General features: G+C 33.3%; 1 protein-coding gene across 5 annotated transcripts in view; it reads left to right on the forward strand.

Moving 5' to 3' along the window:
- The window catches only part of Ube3a (ubiquitin protein ligase E3A), a 76,592-nt gene extending 56,850 nt beyond the window's left edge, over positions 1–19,742 (forward strand). For all 5 annotated transcript variants that reach the window (XM_051148652.1, XM_051148656.1, XM_051148655.1 and 2 more), the window contains 7 exons: positions 3,711–3,855; positions 4,911–5,116; positions 5,708–5,872; positions 8,287–8,442; positions 8,539–8,612; positions 18,041–18,184; positions 19,135–19,742. In XM_051148652.1, coding sequence (XP_051004609.1) covers positions 3,711–3,855; positions 4,911–5,116; positions 5,708–5,872; positions 8,287–8,442; positions 8,539–8,612; positions 18,041–18,184; positions 19,135–19,255 — 1,011 coding nt within the window. In that variant the 3' untranslated portion in view covers positions 19,256–19,742. The remainder of the gene's footprint in view (positions 1–3,710; positions 3,856–4,910; positions 5,117–5,707; positions 5,873–8,286; positions 8,443–8,538; positions 8,613–18,040; positions 18,185–19,134) is intronic.
- The last annotated feature ends 230 nt before the right edge of the window (positions 19,743–19,972 follow it).

Below are 19,972 nucleotides of genomic sequence, written 5' to 3' on the forward strand. Positions count from 1 at the left end.
AAAAATGTTAGGCTAATGATATAGTTTAGTGGGTAAAGGCAATTATCAGCAAGCTTGATGGCTGAGTTTGATCCCTTAGGTATACATGGTAGGAAAGAACTCAATCCCAATTATTCTGTGACCTTCATGTGTGTTTTGTGGCACTTGTGTCCCTCTACTATCCAGTAAATAAATTACTCATGTTCTCTTCCCCCCTCTTTTTAAAACAAAACATTTTGAAGGATGTAACCTATATAAAATCTTAAACCTGTGTTTTAGAGTGAAGAGCAAATGTATCAAGGAAGAGACAGTATCGTCATTTACGAGATGCTTTAAACTGCCTTCACAGTTTAAAGGGAGACTTAACCCAAAATAATAACACAACAACAATAAAAGTCAAGGTCTTGTCTTTTAGGGGTTCAGATAAGAATTCTGATAGAAAGCCTAGAGATACTTTAGATATTTTGGTACATCTATTCTGTAAACCAATATTTGGGAGACAGTGATTCGTACAGTTTATATGCATAGGTTTTTGGCTATATTCACTTACATGAATAGAATATTACCAATATTTCAAATAGTGCAGGCAGTGTGACTAAAATAGGGACTGATCGTGTTTTAGTACCTGATTAAATTTAAATTTAGTAAGTTGTAGACCAAAAGGAATGGCTAAGATGTAGAACTAAGAAAAGTCAAAAAACCAAACCAAACCAAACAAAAATAAACCCAACAACAACAAAACACCAGGAACTGGTACACAAAAGATGAAGAAAAAATTCAAAGAAATAGTTGTTTGAATTGCTGCTCAGTTTTCACTCAAAGTCACCAGCTCCATATAGTTTAGAGTCTAGAAGCATTGTCTATGTCAACTTCCATAAATACCCTTAGTATCAATACCTATTGCAGCCTGAATTTGATTTTTATTATTAGTTGACGTACAGTGCTTTAATTATGGGGGTTTTCTGTGCTATTCTAGGTGTACTTAATTCTGTTGTTCATTAATAAAATTGTATTTAATGTTATTGCTACTATTAAAATTATTCTAATAGAAATGAATAGAATCCTTTTAATTTTTCTTCAAAGTAATTTCTTAGAACCAGATTCAGAAATGAAGTAATCAGTATCATAATGGCTTAACATAATATGATAACTTAAAAGAATGAAATTTATCAAACTTACTGTTGCATGTAAAAAAATGGAATGTAGAGAGATTCTTACTTCTAGAAATGAATGTCATAATTGGACTTAGAACTTAAGATCTAATCATTTGACTCAGCTGTTACCCACTTAGGCACAATAGCCTGGTCTTCAATTATTTATAGAGAACACAAAATTAAAATTAAAAATTTTAATACAGTATAATATCAGTGCATTTCATTTTCTCTAGTGCTATTTATGAAGGCAATACTGACTCTTATACATCAAGAGATATATATCTACTACTTTGCATACAAATTTCTTTTCAAAATTCTTATTGGCATATCTAACACTTTTCATATACTCACCTACATATAAAACAAACTGATTTTACAAGTTCAGTTTTAAATAAGGTAATATAACTACAATTTTAATTTCTACACTATTTGCTTGATACAACAATGGCTTAGGATTGTGTGTGTGTATGTGTGTGTGTGTGCGTGTGTGTGTGTGTATCTTTGTCTGTGTTTTAAGTGTTATTATTATTTTTTTTAATTTTGGAGACAGTTTCTCTGTCCTAGGCTGTCCTGGAATGTACTCTGCAGACCAGACAGGTCTCAAACTTAGAGATCTGTCTACCTTTGCCTCCTGAGTGCTAAGATTAAAACATGTGCCACCACTGTGCAGAGTTACTATTTTTAAGAAAAGAAAAATTTAATGTGACTTCTTATCGTAATGGCTTTTGTCAATGGCTATTATTAAATTTTGTTTTGTTTTTGGTACCACAGTTTTAAAAAACAGGCTACTCACGCATCATCCTCAAGTGAGATAATAATTTGCAAAATCACTTTGGCACATTGAGAATGGTCTTCTTGAATATCTAATTGGATATTTTCTCCTACAGAATTAAGCCACCATCTATTTCAAAATCACTATCCTGATTCTGAAAATAATATGTGAGTTTTATTAAAAATATGGAAAGCCAAAGAAGAAAGTAAAAGACACATAAAGTCTAAAATCAAATATCATTTCTAGTTTCTTTGGAGCATTAATTTAACCATAGTTTAAAGCTTGTTCCATGGATTTGAACCTCTTTTCTCTGATTTACTGTTTCTTAAGTTATTCAACCTTTTATTTCTTTAATGGATCAGATGTAAGAAGGTTTTAGCAGCCTACTTGCTTATTTGTAAAGTGATTTATACATTTTATATACTGCTGCTGTTGGTTGTATTCCTGGAATTTTTCTTTTTGTTTTATTTTTAAATCTTGTGGTTAAACATTCTGACAAAACAGGAAATACTTACTTATTTGTTAATCTTATTTTAGATAGAGAATCACTTTATAATCCTCACTGGCCTGGAATTTTCTATGTAAATGAAACTGTACTAAACTCACTGGGTTTGCGTTTAGGGATTGAATGCAGGAGGCACCATATATAGAAAGCCACAAACTTAGGCTTGATTGAAGGGAATTAATCTAAGCACTTCACTTGTTAATTTATTTGATGCTATATTATTATGTTTATCTTATATTTCAAACCAAAGTAAAAAAAGATAGAAAATTATGATTTTTAGTGATCATAATAGAACAAATAGAATTAAATGCTGGGATTAAAGGTGTGCATCACCATGCCCGGCTAAACCTATATTTCTTAATTAGAATTATTTCATTTACAATATGGCACAAAGGTTGAACTTTTTCTATTTCTATTCTAATAAGTATAACTTATATAGGTCTACTACTAGTAAACAATGTATAGGTCACATTTCTATACTTGTTTTTGCTAGAATGACAGTAGTCAAACAAATTGGCATTTTGCTGCCTCCACATTTTCTTAGGTTTTATTCTATATAATATTTCAACATATATAAAATATATTAATATAGTATATAAAGAACATAGTACAAAATTTAGTTACCAAATTATAAATAACCAGTTTATGCAATGGTGGTATTGTGTCAATGTTTTGTGGTGTATGTTTGTCATTCATGCACATGAGTGAGCTGATTTGTGTACCCAGGGGTGAACATGAGGAAAGGCCAGTGTACGATGTCAGGTGTATTTCTGTTTTTAGATAATAAGTTTATTGAGTGCACTGGAAGTTCACGAGTTTGGGTAGGCTGACTAACCAGTAACCCCTAAAGATCGAGCTTGTTCCCCACTCCAAGTCACTGATAACATGACATTTAGAAAGGCATAACTGCTTGCATTTCCATTCTAATAATTATTTATAGGTCTACCATAATTTTTACTAATAAACAATCACATTTCTATACTTGGTATTGCAGGCATAGGTGGTTATGCCGGGAGTTTTACATCATTGCTGGGGATTCAAACTCAGCTTTTGATGCTTGCCGGTGAAGTACTCTTACCTACTGAGCCGTGTCCCCAGCACTCTGCCATATGTTTTTTGGGCCTGGGTGTGGGAGGGGGTGGTGGACAAGACGTTCAGTTTGCTTCTTGTTTTCATTCAGAAACAAAATTGATTCCTACTACCGCTTAATTTCTCTACTTACTTATATTTTACTTTTATCTTGTTATCAACCGTCTTTTTTTTTTTTTTTTTTTTTTTTTTTTTCATTTTCAACCAACAGCTAGAGATGATTGCTATGGAAAATCCTGCAGACTTGAAGAAGCAGTTGTATGTGGAATTTGAAGGAGAACAAGGGGTAGATGAAGGAGGCGTTTCCAAAGAATTTTTTCAGTTGGTTGTGGAGGAAATCTTTAATCCAGATATTGGTACGTGTTTGTGCTATGATTATGGTGTGTTAGTCATTTGAATTAAGAACTTGTTTTATAAATAGTCTAAATTATGATACACAGCAAAAGAATTGAGTGTACATTACCTGCAATTACAGATAACAAATTTGTATGCTTCAGGAATTGTTCTGTCTCTCATATATTCAGGTTATTCTTTAGATTACTTAGCCAAATATTCTATTAGAGAATTAACCTTCTAGATATTGATAAATTTAATTTTAAAAAATATTAGAATGGTAGACAAGAAACAACTGAAGTCATGAGAAATAGTATAATTTATACTTAGTGTTCATGAGACCAAGAGTATCCATTGGTGACATTCTCTTAGATTTATTATTTGTCAGTTGGAACTTTTGGTACTCCATGATCTAAGACTTGGCTTGCAAATAAATAAATAAATAATGAATGAAATAAAGAAAATAAACTTAGAAAGATTAAAAGATATTTGTTTTAAATGTTTTTCTGATGTTCAGTTAGAAAAAGAGACAAATCTATTAATGCTCATATAAGTAAAATAATAATAGGAAAAAATATCTCTTAACTTTGGATTTGAATAATGAAGATCATGTGAAGCTGAAAGTTCACAAAATGCTTTTTATAGTAATATTAACCCACATTTGATATGTATCTTAAGTTACTTAACCTTATTAAAAATTTTTTTTGCTTGATCATGAGTTTGTTTCTTATATAATTTTCAGTCATTGAGTGGTTAAAATGACAGTAAAATATCTTTTTTTTGTCACGGAAGATTGCCAAACAATCTTCTGAATTTAATAAAACTATATTTTAAAAAACCTTTATAGAAATGTCACACAAATTTCATTTTATTTTACTTTGTTGGCATCTCTGAATTGTATACCACCAATTAACACATTTATAAGATACTATATTTCTAAAGTTTATTCACATATATGTAATAGAAAAAACTATATCTACTGTATTTAAATTTTATATATATTATTTTGTTTAAAATTATATTTAAATTATTAGTCTTTCAAAAAAGTAGAAATTATTTTTAAAATTATTTTTTGTAGGTATGTTCACATATGATGAAGCTACAAAATTATTTTGGTTCAATCCATCCTCTTTTGAAACGGAGGGTCAATTTACTCTGATTGGCATAGTCCTGGGTCTGGCTATTTACAATAACTGTATACTGGATGTCCATTTTCCCATGGTTGTCTACAGGAAGCTAATGGGGAAAAAAGGAACCTTTCGTGACTTAGGAGACTCTCATCCAGTAAGTTGTTTGTCATTCCTTGAATAGTCTTTAAGATACTATCTTAAGTACAGAAATACATCTGAATTTATGCAAAAATATGTTTTTCATTTGAAACTTTTTGTTGATACTGCTATCCAGAAGGGTAAAGTACCTTTAATCTGCTTAGGTATAATCAGCACTTAAAATTGTATTGCTTTTATAGGATGTTGTTTTTCTAGATTGCATCTTGCAACTTTTGATTGACTCCTAGTGAAATGTTGTAAATATTATGTTTTCATTGTAACAAAGGAATCTGCCAAGTATTTCCTGATCCTTGATAGATACAGTTGATGGGTGTTTTCTTTTCCCTATACCCTGCCTCAGCCTGGAAACACTGTGGATGTTCTAGAGCACAGTATGAAATCTGTTGCTGAATTTATGATTTGAAGAAGTTCTAAGGAAAGATTGACACATCATTGATAGCCGTTTCTGTTTTATTAAACTACTTGGGAAATTGGGGGTACTTTTGGCTTCATTTTCATTGACAAGTTGTTTCTATAAAAAGTGAAACAAGATTTTTGTTTGTTTTACTAGTTATTTGATAACTTCATTTCTCTTTCTTCTTGTTAGGTTTTATATCAGAGTTTAAAGGATTTGTTGGAATATGAAGGGAATGTGGAAGATGATATGATGATTACTTTCCAGATATCACAGACAGATCTTTTTGGTAACCCAATGATGTATGATCTAAAGGAAAATGGTGATAAAATTCCAATTACAAATGAAAACAGGAAGGTAAGAAAATTTTTATGTCATTGTTTCATAAATATGTAATTTCAAAGCAGTATTCTTAAAAAGGTTTTAAAGAATTATCTAATATGGTTTGAAGCGATAACAAAAAATTCCCATGAAGAAATTCCTCTAAATATTAAAACTACAGTTTGCTAGTGTTAACTCTTACATAAAAGCTTGTGTGAGTGTACACAATTAATTGCTAATTCCCCTTTAGAGAAAGAGTAAACAGACTAGGAGAGAATGAATTGGTAAATATAACTATAGCATAACACCAGAAACAGCATTATCATATTAAACCTTAGAGGTGTACAGGGCCCAGTGATTAAGGGACTTCCTGTTGGGACTCCAAGTGAGAGAGGTATAGGAGAATGGGAAAAGAGAAGGATCCAGAGGGTCCAGGTAGCCTACAAGAAGACCATCAAGGTTGGTGGATTTGGACCCATGGCGGTCTGCTCAAACTACCGTACCAACCAATGATTAAGATCCTATATAACGTGTAGACATGCTACTCATGTGAAAATTATTCTTTATGTAAGATTTGTTTTTAGTAACTTAAAAAGCTGTCCAGTTGGGAACAGGAAATAACTCTGAGCATAATAAGAAAATTATAATAAAAGCTATAATTTTAAGAAACATGTCAGTTTATATTATTTGCTGAAATATACTATCAGGATATAGAATAGATTTTTATAATTTGATATAGTAGCTTAGTTTACCAACAAAAAACATTTTTGCTGAACTGGATATGGCAGATAACACACCAAAATCGTTATTAGAAAGTACAAGGCATTATGGTTTCCTCGGGTATTCATAACTTAAATTTTTATTTATAGAACTTGAAACATTGTACTGAGGCTGCTTTTATATTAAGTTCCTTTTAACCCTTATATTAATCTTACTATTACATACAATTTTATCATATATTATAACTCCTGTTTAATTTAACTTCAGAATTACAATTTATATGTATAACTTATGTGCATGACCTACTTATAGCTTATTATCTGTCAGAAGTTAGAAATTGTGAAAATATTTTTCTTTGGACATATATCATTTCATTAATTTTTTAAGACTTACTTCTTTCTTATGAGTGTTTTGCCTGTACATATGCTGGTTTACCATTTGCATGTATTGCTCATGAAGGCCAGAAGAGGGTGTTTAGTCTTCTGGAAGTGGAGTTACCGATGGCTGGGTTTTGTTTTTTATTTTCTTTAATTTATTTATTTAATCACTTTACAGCCTGGTTGCAGCCTACTCTCCTCCCAGTCCCACCCTTCCTGTTCCCCTTCTCTTTGTTCTCATAGAAGGGGAGGACTCCATGGCACCAACGCACCATGGTACATCAAGTCCCAGTGGGACTACTTCCATCTTCTCCCACTGAAGCTAGCCAAGGCAGCTCAGCTAGGGAAAAGGGATCCAAAAGCAGGCAATAGAGTGCGAAACAGCCCTTACTCCCATTGTTAGGGAACCCATATGAAGAACAAGCTGCACGTATTTCACATATGTGTAGGGGGTCTAGTTGCAGCTCATGGATGCTATTTGGTTGGTGATTCAGTCTCTGTGTCCCGATGGGCCCAGTTTAGTTTACTCTGTAGGTCTTCTTGTGGTGTTCTTGGTCCCTCTGGCTTCCTCAATCCTTTCCTCACACTCTTCTACAGAGCTTCCTGAGTTCTGCCTATTGTATGGCTGTGGCTCTCTGCATCTGTTTTCATTAGCTTCTGGTTGGAGCCTCTCAGAAGATATTTTTTGTTAGGCTTCTTCTGTCTGTAAGCATGTCAGAATAGCAGAGTGTCCTTAATAGTATCAGGAGTTGGCTCTTTTCCATGAGGTGGGTCTCAAGTTGGGCCAGTCATTGGTTGGTCGTTTCCTTGATCTCTGCTCCATTTTTATTCCCTACTTTACTTGTAGTAGGCATGACAGATTTTGGGTCGAAGGCTTTCTGGGTGGGTTGGTGTCCCCTCCCTCCATTGGAAGTCGCACTTGGCTATAGGAGGTGGCTTCTTCAAGCTCCATATCTCTTGCTGTTAGGAGTCTCAGGTAGGGCCACTGCCATAGACTCCAGGAGGCCTCACTCCTGATTCCCAACCCTGTCCCATCCTCCAACCCCTGCAATTCCTCTTGTACCTAGTTCCCTCCTCCATCTACTCAGATGTCTATTTTATATCCCCTTACAGATAGTTGTTAGCTGGCCTGTGAATACTGGAAATTGAACTTATATCTTCTCTAAGAGTTGCTAATGCTTAAAACCACTGAATCAAATTTTGGAAATTTATTTTTTAAATATATTTAAAGAATTACTGCTGAAGGTTTTCTTTGGGAGTGAGGGGTAGGCATTAAAATCAGCTATGTAGCTATGTTGCTAATTGTGTTTCACTTGTATAGCATGTGATTTCTTATTGTTAATATTTCTACAGGAATTTGTCAATCTTTATTCAGACTACATTCTCAATAAATCAGTAGAAAAACAGTTCAAGGCATTTCGAAGAGGTTTTCATATGGTGACTAATGAATCTCCCTTAAAGTACTTATTCAGACCAGAAGAAATTGAATTACTTATATGTGGAAGCCGGGTAAGAAAGACATCTGCAAAAAACCCCTCATAATTTTTTTTTTTTTTAATGCTTTGGTATGGATGTTAAGATATATTTTTTTTCTATAATTTTCAGAATCTAGATTTCCAGGCACTAGAAGAAACTACAGAGTATGACGGTGGCTATACCAGAGAATCTGTTGTGATTAGGTGAGGTGTTTAATTCTTAAAAAGGAAGATTTTTTTTCATCAAAGAAGTGTATGTGTACTTTTGTGATTCTGTCCTGGATCTGTAGGTATTGGTTCTCAAACAAGCTCAAAGGCTGACACCTATACAAGTAGACCTGTATTAATAATACTACCTTTTATATAGTCTAATGATTTATTTCATGAATTAAATGACTTATTTAAGTCTCACATTTCTTTCTGCTTTTGTTTTATTTCTGGTAATGTGTAAAATGATAGATGTAGTTTTTAAGATACCTGAGAAGAAACGTGTACTAGTAATTCTGAACAATTCTCAGGACAGTATTACCAGTATTATCTTTCTCTAGTCAAATGCTCTTGATATTAATTTTCACTTCTCTGTATTGTGCTACTATTAACAGTCTGAAACATCATTTTTCCCAAGGTCCTAAAGAGAATGGTCAAAATGACAGAGATGTCATTTTGCCATCCACTGTTTTTGTGAAGTCAGACTCAAGTATGTGAACAACGGAATGATTAACTATGTCTAGTAATGATACATTATCTTTGTTAGTTTTATATTATTTTATCATTCATTTAGGTTTATAGAAGATTACTATATTGCTTTGCTCTTTCCAACATCAGTCCCCAAAAGAGTTTACTCATGACAACCATTATATTGCTGAACAGTTTCAAAGGTGATTCATAAAAGCATTGAACATAGAATTAGGAAAGCCTTGAAGGGAATATCATAGCATCTCTGTAACAATGCTGATTTCAGGTAGGGTCTTAGAAACCTACAAGAAGAACATTATGGCAGGCTGATCTGGGCCCAGGGGTCCTGCTCAAACTATGGCACCAGCCAAGGGCTATATACATGCAGTAAACATTGAACCCTGACCCAGATCTAGCCAATGGACAGGACATTCTCCACAGTTGAGTGGAGAGTGGGGACTGACTTTCACATGAACTCTGGTGCCTCATATTTGACCACATCCCCTTGATGGGGAGACCTGGTGGCACTCAGAGGAAGGAGAGCAGGCTACCAAGAAGAGACTTGATATCCTATGAGCATATAGAGGGAGGAGGTCCCCCTCAAATCACAGTCATAGGGGAGGGGAGTAGGGGAAAATAGGAGGGAGGGAGGGATGGGAGGATACAAGTGATGGGATAACAATTGAGATGTAAAATGAATGAATTAATAAAATAAATAAATAAAAATAAATAAAAAGATAGAAAATAAGAAAGATGTTATTTAAGAATTTCTATCGACTGTCATAATCATAAATACAGAATCCAATAAAAGACAGTGTTTATAATGTCTAAAAAAAGATAAGCCTTCTCACAGAAGTACTGACAGAAAACTAGCATTACTATTTGTTCCTTTTAAGAACAGTAGAATATCTTGGACTGTTCTTTTTGGATAAATTATCTAAGAAATTAAAGTTTTTTGCTTTTGTAGCAATATCATTCTTACTTTATGCATACCTTAAGATTATCTGTGAATTCAGGATTTCATGGCAAGCAAAGTCCAGCAGTAACATAGCTTCAAACTTCACAGTTTCTGGAATATTCAACCTTTTGAAACTACTTCAACATTTTGATTTTTGTCAGTATAAATATGGTGAAAACATTGGAGTTTATAGTTGTAAGAAGTTAAACAATAAAATAATCTTTTTATACTTGCCCATGCCTTAGAATAATTAGCTTATGTATTCAGAATTTATAAAATTAAAATACATAAGTAAGGATTTATGCATATAAATTTTCATCTGGAAAAGTTCAAAGACTTGATTCTGTTCGTATTTGAATTCTTCCCTACCAGCTAGAGGAACTTTAAACTTAATCTCTGCCTTTTATTATTTTATTGCCATGGAAGAAGTATTATCTGCAGTACTCAGCCATTTTTGGTTTTCCAGAATTAGAGATCATGTATCTTGTCTACTTTTCAGAATAAGTGAGTCTTTCTTGTTGTTTTTTTTTTTTTTTTTTTTTCCTCACACCAAAATCTTGTAATAGATTAATTGCTCTGCAAATAATGGTTCTCTAAACATTACCAATATGGTCTTGGTCATAATGGTGGTACTGATGTGTGATGTAAGGTTTAAATACAGTGAAATATGCAGAACTTTACAGGAGAATTCAGAGATTCAGATAATTACACCCTTAAAACATCAACGTATAGACTGTTATCCAAGTCCCTATGAATTTTTTTCCAGTTGATTTTTCCCCTCTGACAGGCAATTAATTACTGTTTAAATTTTTGTAACATTAAGTAGGTTTCTCTTTTTCATTCTCCATCTCTGTTGTTCTTCTTTCTCCTTCCCTTCCTCTTTCTTTCTTTCTTTCTTTCTTTCTTTCTTTCTTTCTTTCTTTCTTTCTTTCTTTCTTTCTTTCTTGTTTTTGATGAAATCATAAAGTAAGCATTTTTGAGACTCATTGATGTTGGCACCGTTTCACTGTGCAGTTTTTTTAATGGCAGACTTTTAAGTGAATGCATGACATTTGTTTATTCTGTTATTGATGGCAGTTGGATTATCTTGAGATTGAAGCCATTACAAATAAATTGATCTATTTTTAATGTTGAAGCGTTTTCATTTCTTCTATACAAGCAAAGTAGGTGGAAATTTGTGGTTGTATGGTAGATAGATACATTTTTAACTTAAGAAGCATTACAAGAGTGTTTTTGTAAAATGGCACTGCTATTTTACCCTAGGATGACCAGCAATGTGAGAGCTCAGCTCTACATTTCCTCTAGTCTTTGGTCATCTTTTCATGGAGAAATATGAGATAAAATTTCATTGTAGTTTAAATTGCATATCTCTAAAGACTCATGATCTTGAGCTGGCTTTAGGTATTTGTTTTTTAGCGATTACTTTGTTCAGTTTTACATGACTAGGGTAAAATCTCATTGAGATTTTGATTTGGGTTACTTTGATTGAGTAAATCAATTTGAAAATTGTTATTTTTTATCAGTTCGAATTTTCTAAACCTCAAGGATGACAAAGAGCTTTCCATTTATTTATACCTTAGTTTCTTCCAGTATTGTTTTGTAATTTAAATGTGGAAATAATGTAAGTTTTAGTTTGGATAAATTTGAATATTATGCGTTTCTTATGCATTATCTCATTTTTTATTTCTGAGACCAAGCTTATAATTACTCTTTAATTGCTTTAAAAGCCTTGTCAGATAATTTAAACATTTTGTTTATTTCTGTTGGCATCAGTTGTTTTAATTTCTTGTTCTTGATATGATAGTTTTCTTGATTGGGCTTTTGGTTTTTGAGAGTTTTGTTTCATCTAAAGAGGAATTTTTTTCATATAATATATTCTGATTATGATTTCCTCCCAAGTCCTTCCCACTTCCTCTTCTGTCTAGATCCGTGCATTTTCTGTTTTGTTTTGTTTTGTTCTTTGTTTTGTCTCTTGTAATAAGTAAGCATTTAAGGAATAATAATAAAATAAGATAAACAAAACAAATTGGAATAAGACACAACAACCAAGCAAGAAAAAAAGTCACAAGAAACTCACGTATAGAGACACACACTTGTATACTCGAGAATCTCATAAAAATGTAAAACTTTAAGCCATAATACAGAATCAAAGAATTTTTAAGGTAGGGCAGAAAATACCCTGACTAAACATTATGAGACAACTTATGTTAGTTTTGCATTGGCCATTTGCTTCTGGACATGGTGAGTGGTATGTTTCTCCAGAGAAACTCTCTTACAGAAAACTAATTTTTTATTTACAACTGGCTATCAATTGGAGATAGCCTCTGGATTAGGGATAAGTTTGTGTGTGTGTGTGTGTGTGTGTGTGTGTGTTTTCAAGTTTCAAATCTGGCACCACATCTGGTACAGACCAGTGCAGGTGCTCCATGCTGCCACAGTCTCTGTGAGTTGATATTTGCAACAGCTCCGTTGTATCAAAAGGCCTTAAATGTCTTCTTCCATGTTCCTCTTGTTCTTAAATGACTATCTCCTTTTCCACAGAGTTCCCTGAACCCAGATTCCTTTTAGGCCTAAGTGTTCCAAAGATCTCACTCTCTGGGTGTTTTCTGGCTGTGAGTCTGTATTTGTTACAACTGCTGTAGGAAAAACTTCTCTGATGATGGTTCAGCAGGGCATATATCTGAATGTAGCAGAATGTTGCTTGGAGTCATTTTTATTGCTACATTCTTTGAGCAAAACAGTAGTATTTGGTTTGCCTCTAGGTCCCATGGCTATCTTGTGTCAGGTTCTTAGCCATCTAAGCAGTGTTGGGTGTGGGTTCCAGCTCATTAGGTCGGCCTTAACCTAAAATCACATACTGGTTAGTTCTGCCCACATGCTGTTTGCCACTTGTGCACCAGAATATCTTGAAGGAATATCACTTTTGTATATAAAAGGATTTGTAGGTACGTTTTATGTTTACCTTTCTCTTTTGGTAGCATATGGAGTACCTTTCAGTACCGTGAATACTAGTTGATAGGTAGATTTTTGTTGTTAAACACTTCATCTAGTAAGTCGAGACTTATGATCCTATTTAAAATGTTTAATAGGCAGTCATTCTATTACATGGTAGTTCACTTTTGTAAGTTGTTCTACCTACAATCGGATGTTCTTAGACTTTTGATTCTCATATGTACTGTTTTGTTTATCTTATTATGTCCAGGCTTATCCTAATCTTTTCTGGTGCTGCTTGCCAGGTCTTCTATCAACTGAGTTGTATACACATCCTGTCTTCAAGTAAAGGAAGATCATTCCCCAGCTATTTGTGTGTTGGAGAATACGTACTTCATGTAGCTTGTTGGAGGCTTCCTGCTGTTGGTCCCTCTAGCAACACCCCAGCCCATGTGGTTATCTTTGACTTACTTAGGGATCATTAAGACTCACAGGAAAGGAGTCCACTTCAGGGACAGAACTAGTCATAGCAGAATGTTCCTCAGTGCGTAGTAATACTATGTATTTGAATCAGAAAGAATATCTAACATGGTGCAACTTAATTGCTTTTTAATTCTGAAGATTTTTAATCTTTCTATCTTGGGTTTTTATATTCATCCTTATATATATATTTTTAAATTTAGCTTTAGTTTCTTTAATTTTGGTATAATTTTAAAAACCTTTGGAAGAACAGCCAGTCTCTCCAGCCCCTAGTTGTTCTTTCATAGCCTCTGTTATTTCAAAAACTTAGTTTTAGTTTACTGTTTGTAGTTTTAGTTTTCATCTCTTGTTGATGAAATGCATATACTTTTTAATGAAAACGTTTGTGATGTCTTATTGTGATCCTTATTTCTGTTTCACTTTTTTAAAAGTAACTTTATTATGGATTTACATTGCAAAATAAAATTACCTTTCACTAAATTAAAATGAGACTAATAGAACATAATAGCTAATTATTTATAGGGTTACTTTTAAAAATAAAATTTTTACTTTTTAATATTATGGGTATGGGTGGCTTGCCTGTGTGTACCTATGCACTGAGTGTGTGTAGTGTCCACTGAGGCCATAGGAGGGAGCCAGATCCCTTGGCACTAGAGTTGAGCCATCAATTAGGTGTTGCAAATCCAACCTAGGTCCTTTACAATAGCAGCTGGTGCTCTTACCTACTGAGCAATCTCTCCAGCCCTACTTCTAGAATTTTAAATGAAAAGTTGTATCACTTTTTCCTACATCTAATTTTCTTAGATCTTGAGGCATTCAATTATGTTGAAAATCTTTGCTTCTGTATGAAATACAAATAGTTTTCATACAATGTGTTTAGTAGGGTCACAGCATACATTGTAAATATTATAATACATAATTTCATAAAAGTACAAGCTTTGTTGGCAGTAGGTTTTTAAGTCATTTTGATTTTTGTTGTTGTTGTTGTTCTTTTCTGTGTTTTTCCCCCAGTGGGGAAAATGGTTCTCCACTTCATCAGTCTGTCTTCTTCAGGAAGACTTTGAAACTTTAAGAATCAAAGTTACATATTACTGTGGAAAAAGGGGCCAGTCAAATTGATAGGTTCCAATTTCATTGTATGTTAGGTTAGATTAATTTTTGATATAAAAGGCCATAAATTAAATTCTTTCCTTCAAAGTAATAAATACTTTAATTGTTATAAATATTGAAATCCACAGCCTATGTTCTATAAATTTTTCACCCTTGTCAAATATGACTTCTGTACAACATTGTGATAAGTGTCAAATGTAAAGGGATGTCTATGCTTTAGGTGAATGTCTAGTTTTAAAAACTTATAAATGGGAATTAAGAACTCAACATTGTGGTCCCCCCCCCCCCCGTGGCCCCCTCACAGAAAAGCTAGCTGAATTATAGGAATTTTAAAAAATACTTCCTTTCTTTTTACCTTTTATTATCTGGTAGAGACATTGGTCCTTATGATAAATTAACAGTATTTTCTCTATATTGTTATTTATCTTTACTTATTAGGGTTTTTCCTTTTCTTGGTTTTGTTTGTTTTACCAAGTGAAAGGTTTTTATTAATGTACTTAACAATTTGTTACAAATATTCTAGTTTGGTATGAATTTCTTTAGTTTTAGATATTTTGTTTTAGCTCCTCCCTCCCTCTCTCTCCCTTTTCTCCCTCTTTCTCTCTCTTCTTTGCTCTTGGCTTTTTGTTTGTAGACTCCTGTCAAGTAGAAATGCCAGCTAGCTGTCAGATAGAAATGACTTTTATCCTTTGCTCACTTCATTCATAATTCACTTTTTATTTCTAGAGGTCCTGTGCATATGCTACTTCAGAATTTTAAAGTATTATCATTTCTCTTTGAATTTATTCATCTCTTTATTTCTGATCCATGGCAGTCTTTGTGATTAGACTTTTCATGTTAGAGTTTATATTATTCATGACTCAGGCTTATGTCCTTTTGCATACCAGAATGCTCTGTTTCTCATTTTCAGGACTCTGTATAATATTTCTTTTTGGACTTAAAATTACATTTTTCAAGTCATTTACTTTTTTATATATTTTCTCCCTGGACTTGCAGTTAGTAAATGTCATGTGAGAACCAAGTGTAGTACAGTCACATTAAGTGATTTTTTTCTGTTGAAGTGGTCCCTTTTACTGCAGTACAATGTTACTTTAAGATTTGGTTCTGCTTTATGTGACTCGGTGCCTTCTAGTTTTTCAGTTTCATCTTCTTTTGTTTAGAGCCCCTTCAGCAGGCATATGTATCTTTAAAAAAAAAAAAAAAAAAACTTAGAACTTTTTTCTTCAGAACTTCTGCCACCTGCCGAGTTTTTGTCCTATTCTGGTCATTAACTCTATTTATATTGTATATTGTTTTCTCCACTTATCTTTTTGAGTTTATTTGATTTCTAAGTTTTATTCTTGACATAGATTACAGATCTTTTTATTACACTTTTCTTGGTTTTGCAAAATCTCTTGATTGATTTTAGAGATGTGAATAGGATGCTGTCTGTTTGGTGCTTTCTTCTGAGCTATCTAACTACATAGAAGTTTTAATTAAAGGTTAATGTAGGATGTAACAGGAAGAGGAGAATTTGCTCAGCAATTGTTTTAAGTAGAATTTGTGGTCCTCTCAGGTGTTTTTTTTTTTTTTTTTCCTTATATTTAAAAATATGCAAAATGGCTCTTAAATAACATAACTAGACCTGGACACTGTGACTGTGATCCACAGTGTTGCCTGTAGTTTTGCCTCCTTAGAGGACTGATTAGGCCAAGTCAGAGCCTTCCTACAGTGTTAGCAGGCCTTTTTTTTTTTTAATACTACCCATCTTGCAGTATAGCTTTACAATTTAAAAATAATTCATACATGTATACTGTGTATTCTAATAATATATACCTCTCATACTCTTTTCCAATTCCTGTTAGATTTGTTGCACTCCCCCCCAACACCCTCCCAACTTTAGGCCTTCATTGATTGATTTATTTTTCTGAGACAGGGTTTCTCTGTGTACCTTGGCTGTTCTGGAATCGCTTTTGTAGACCAGGCTGGCCTCATTCTCCTAGAGATCTGCCTGCCTTTGCCTCCCTGAATCCTGGGATCAGGCATGCAGCTGGCTTAGGCCCTCTTTTAAAAAGCAATCCCTTGAGTCCAAATTGACACCACCTAAATATGCATGTTTGTAAACCCATCAACTGGAACAGTTTCAACCTGTCCAGGGACACCCTGAAAGAAAACCTGATTTTCCCTTTTCCAACAGCCATTAGTTGCTAATAGCTCCTAAGATGAGCATAGGTTTTGTGTTCTGGTAGAGGTCTTGTGGCTTCAGTAGTCTGCTTTTATCCTGCCAACCCCCAAAGAGGAACTCTACAAATGGATGTCTGTTCTTTTTGGTCTTACTGGGGGATTCTTGCACAAATTCCTTGTTCAGTTTCCTATTGGCTGTGTGTACCATTATTATTTCCTGTGTGTGGGTGTTATTTTTGTGGGAGCCAAAAGTTGGGCCATTATAATGACAAGAGTTTTTAAAAAGCCTAGAAATCTTACAAAGCTTTTTGAAATAGGTGATTATTGTCAAAATAATGGTTTACAGCAATAAAACTACCAACATTTGGGTAATAGTAACAGTATACCAGAGACTGGGTGTGGTGGAGGTAGAGTCAGGTGGACTTCTGTGAGTTCCAGGCTTGCCTGGTCTACAAAGGAGAGCCAGGGCTATCTATACAGGAAGACCCTGTCTTGGGGGGAAAAGTATACCAATATATCAAAAATAGAATCCCAATTACAAATTTGGAAAGTGTGATGTCTCTCTTGTGATTAAAATTTTTATTGTATTTATATATTTTGTACATATGCATTTGTGTTTATGTGTGTACAGGCGTGCTCCTGCACAGGTCTACATGTCATGGAGCTAGTGTATATGTGAAGAAGTTAGCAGATTTTATGGCAAGTGCCTTTACCCCCTGAATAATCTAATTATTGTGAAAAGAACATTAAAATAAAACATAAAATGTATTCTGTTGCCAATTAAATATACTTTTGAATTTTAAAAAAAAATCTCCATTTTCTCAGCAGTGTATTAGTGCTGTATTCATTTTATAGGTAGCTAATTCAAGCAAACCAACATTGTTCTTTATGAGCTTGAGTGTTGGTTTTTTTGAACTTTGAGTAACATAAAGATTATCACATTTAATACATAGGTTTTAGTTGACCAGATATTCTATCTTGTAGAAACTTCGTGTGGGATAAATATTAATATAGCTTTCTTGCTCAGGAACACTGCATATAAAGTACATTTGTATTCCTAATATTAAGTGTGATTTTTTTTTAAAGTTTATTTATTTTTTTAATAATTTAAATCCATTACCACCTTGTTTTCATTAAGTTGAGTAAGGAATGAATAAACAAGAGCGTTATGGAAGATTGGCAAATAAAATATGTTCCGGATGAGATTCGCATCCTTAATATTCACCGTAACATTGTCCTTAATGATGTTGATACCATGAACTTTGGTTTGTAATGAATGTCAAATTAAAACCAGTATTGTATCTTTTCTCATTAGGGAGTTCTGGGAAGTTGTTCATTCGTTTACAAATGAACAGAAAAGACTCTTCTTGCAGTTTACCACAGGCACAGACAGAGCACCTGTTGGAGGACTGGGTAAATTGAAGATGATTATAGCCAAAAATGGCCCAGACACAGAAAGGTAATTATTGAAGTGCAACTGTGTACCTATTGTAAACCTTGTCACCTCATGCAACACACACAAGCACAGCCATCATTAAGCTTGTATGCACTTTTCTAATATTATATAGAAATATCCAAGTCAACAAAACATTATTAGAGAATATATTTTGCTTTTATTATTTGAATAAGTTTTTAAAATTGGGCATATCTAAGCAATAATTATGGAGCTTACATGAGTTCTGAGTTTGTCAAGTTGGTATGATTTATCCCTTTGTTTTACAGTTTAAGAAAGCCTTATTATATAACAATCTATTTAGAGTGCTTACACTGAAATTTAGAGGATTGTTTGGAATGTGTTTCAAAATTTTGGCATTTGATTGTTATCAGTCCTCCATTATATATTGTTTATTTTATAGTGGGCCTGGACACTATATCTTCAGTAATTTGTTGACTTTGGTATATATTACTGTTAATTCCACATGATTGCTCTAATTTAAAAAAAAAAATTGACATTTGCCTTCCAATCATTTTCATTGTTAATTTGCCAGCAGTATTTCTAATCTATAGTAAAGAGAACAGATTCTGAAATCTTTAAAACTAGGTATGAATATTTTTTCAACTTTAGAGTAGGTTTTTAGTGACTTCAGCTATTAAGTAGGTTTAGTAATATCTTGGTATGTTTGCTGTAAGAAAATTTAAATGAACTTAAAGGGTTAAGTATCTAATGTAGTAAGTAGCTTACAGAGAGGAAACTCAGCACAAAATGTTACTATCATCACCATCACCGTCATCACATTTCATTATTTCATGGGATAAACTGATCTTTGTAGATGAAAAACACAGTGTTTATGATTTAATCTATAGTTTATTACAAACTATCCTAACTAGATGTGTATCTAATAGCATTAAACACTGAGCATATTTCCTATAACTTACAATTTTCCTGTTTCTCTCTTTCTCTCTATTTAGGTTACCTACATCTCATACTTGCTTTAATGTCCTTTTACTTCCGGAATATTCAAACAAAGAAAAACTTAAAGAGAGATTGTTGAAGGCCATCACATATGCCAAAGGATTTGGCATGCTGTAAACAAATAAGAAAAGAAAGAAAGAAAGAAAGAAAAGGAAAGAAAAAAGAAAAAGATTTTAAAACGTAATAAATATAATAGGAGGGATAATTTGGTGGTGATAGTGTCCCAGTACAAAAAGGCTGTAAGATAGTGAACCACAGTAGTCATGTATGTCTGTGCCTCCCTTCTTCCTTGGGGACATTGCGGGCTGGAACAGCAGATTTCAGCTACATATATGAACAAATCCTTTATTATAATTATTTTTTTGCGTGAAAGTGTTACATATTCTTTCACTTGTATGTACAGAGAGGTTTTTCTGAATATTTATTTTAAGGGTTAAATCACTTTTGCTTGTGTTTATTACTGCTTAAGGTTGAGCCTTTTTGAGTATTTAAAATATATATACCAACAAAACTACTCTCGCAAGGAAAACATTGCCACCATTTGTAGACCATGTAATCTTCAAGTATGTGCTTTTTTTTTTTTTTTTTTTTTTTTGTCCCTGTATCTAACTCAAATCAGGAACTTTTTTTTTTTTTTCCCTAACAATTTCTTTTTGAAACTTGAAGTTTGGAAACAGTGTGGTACAAGTACTGCTGTTCTAGCCCCCAAAGAATTTTTCTGTACAAAATTTTGAGAATCCATAAAGATGGAAGGGAGAACTTGGAATGTTTGAACCACAGCCCTCAGAACTTTACTTTAGTAACAGCACAACAAATTAAAACAACTCATGCCAC

This window comes from Acomys russatus, chromosome 7, assembly GCF_903995435.1.
Source record: "Acomys russatus chromosome 7, mAcoRus1.1, whole genome shotgun sequence".
NCBI lineage: Eukaryota > Metazoa > Chordata > Mammalia > Rodentia > Muridae > Acomys > Acomys russatus.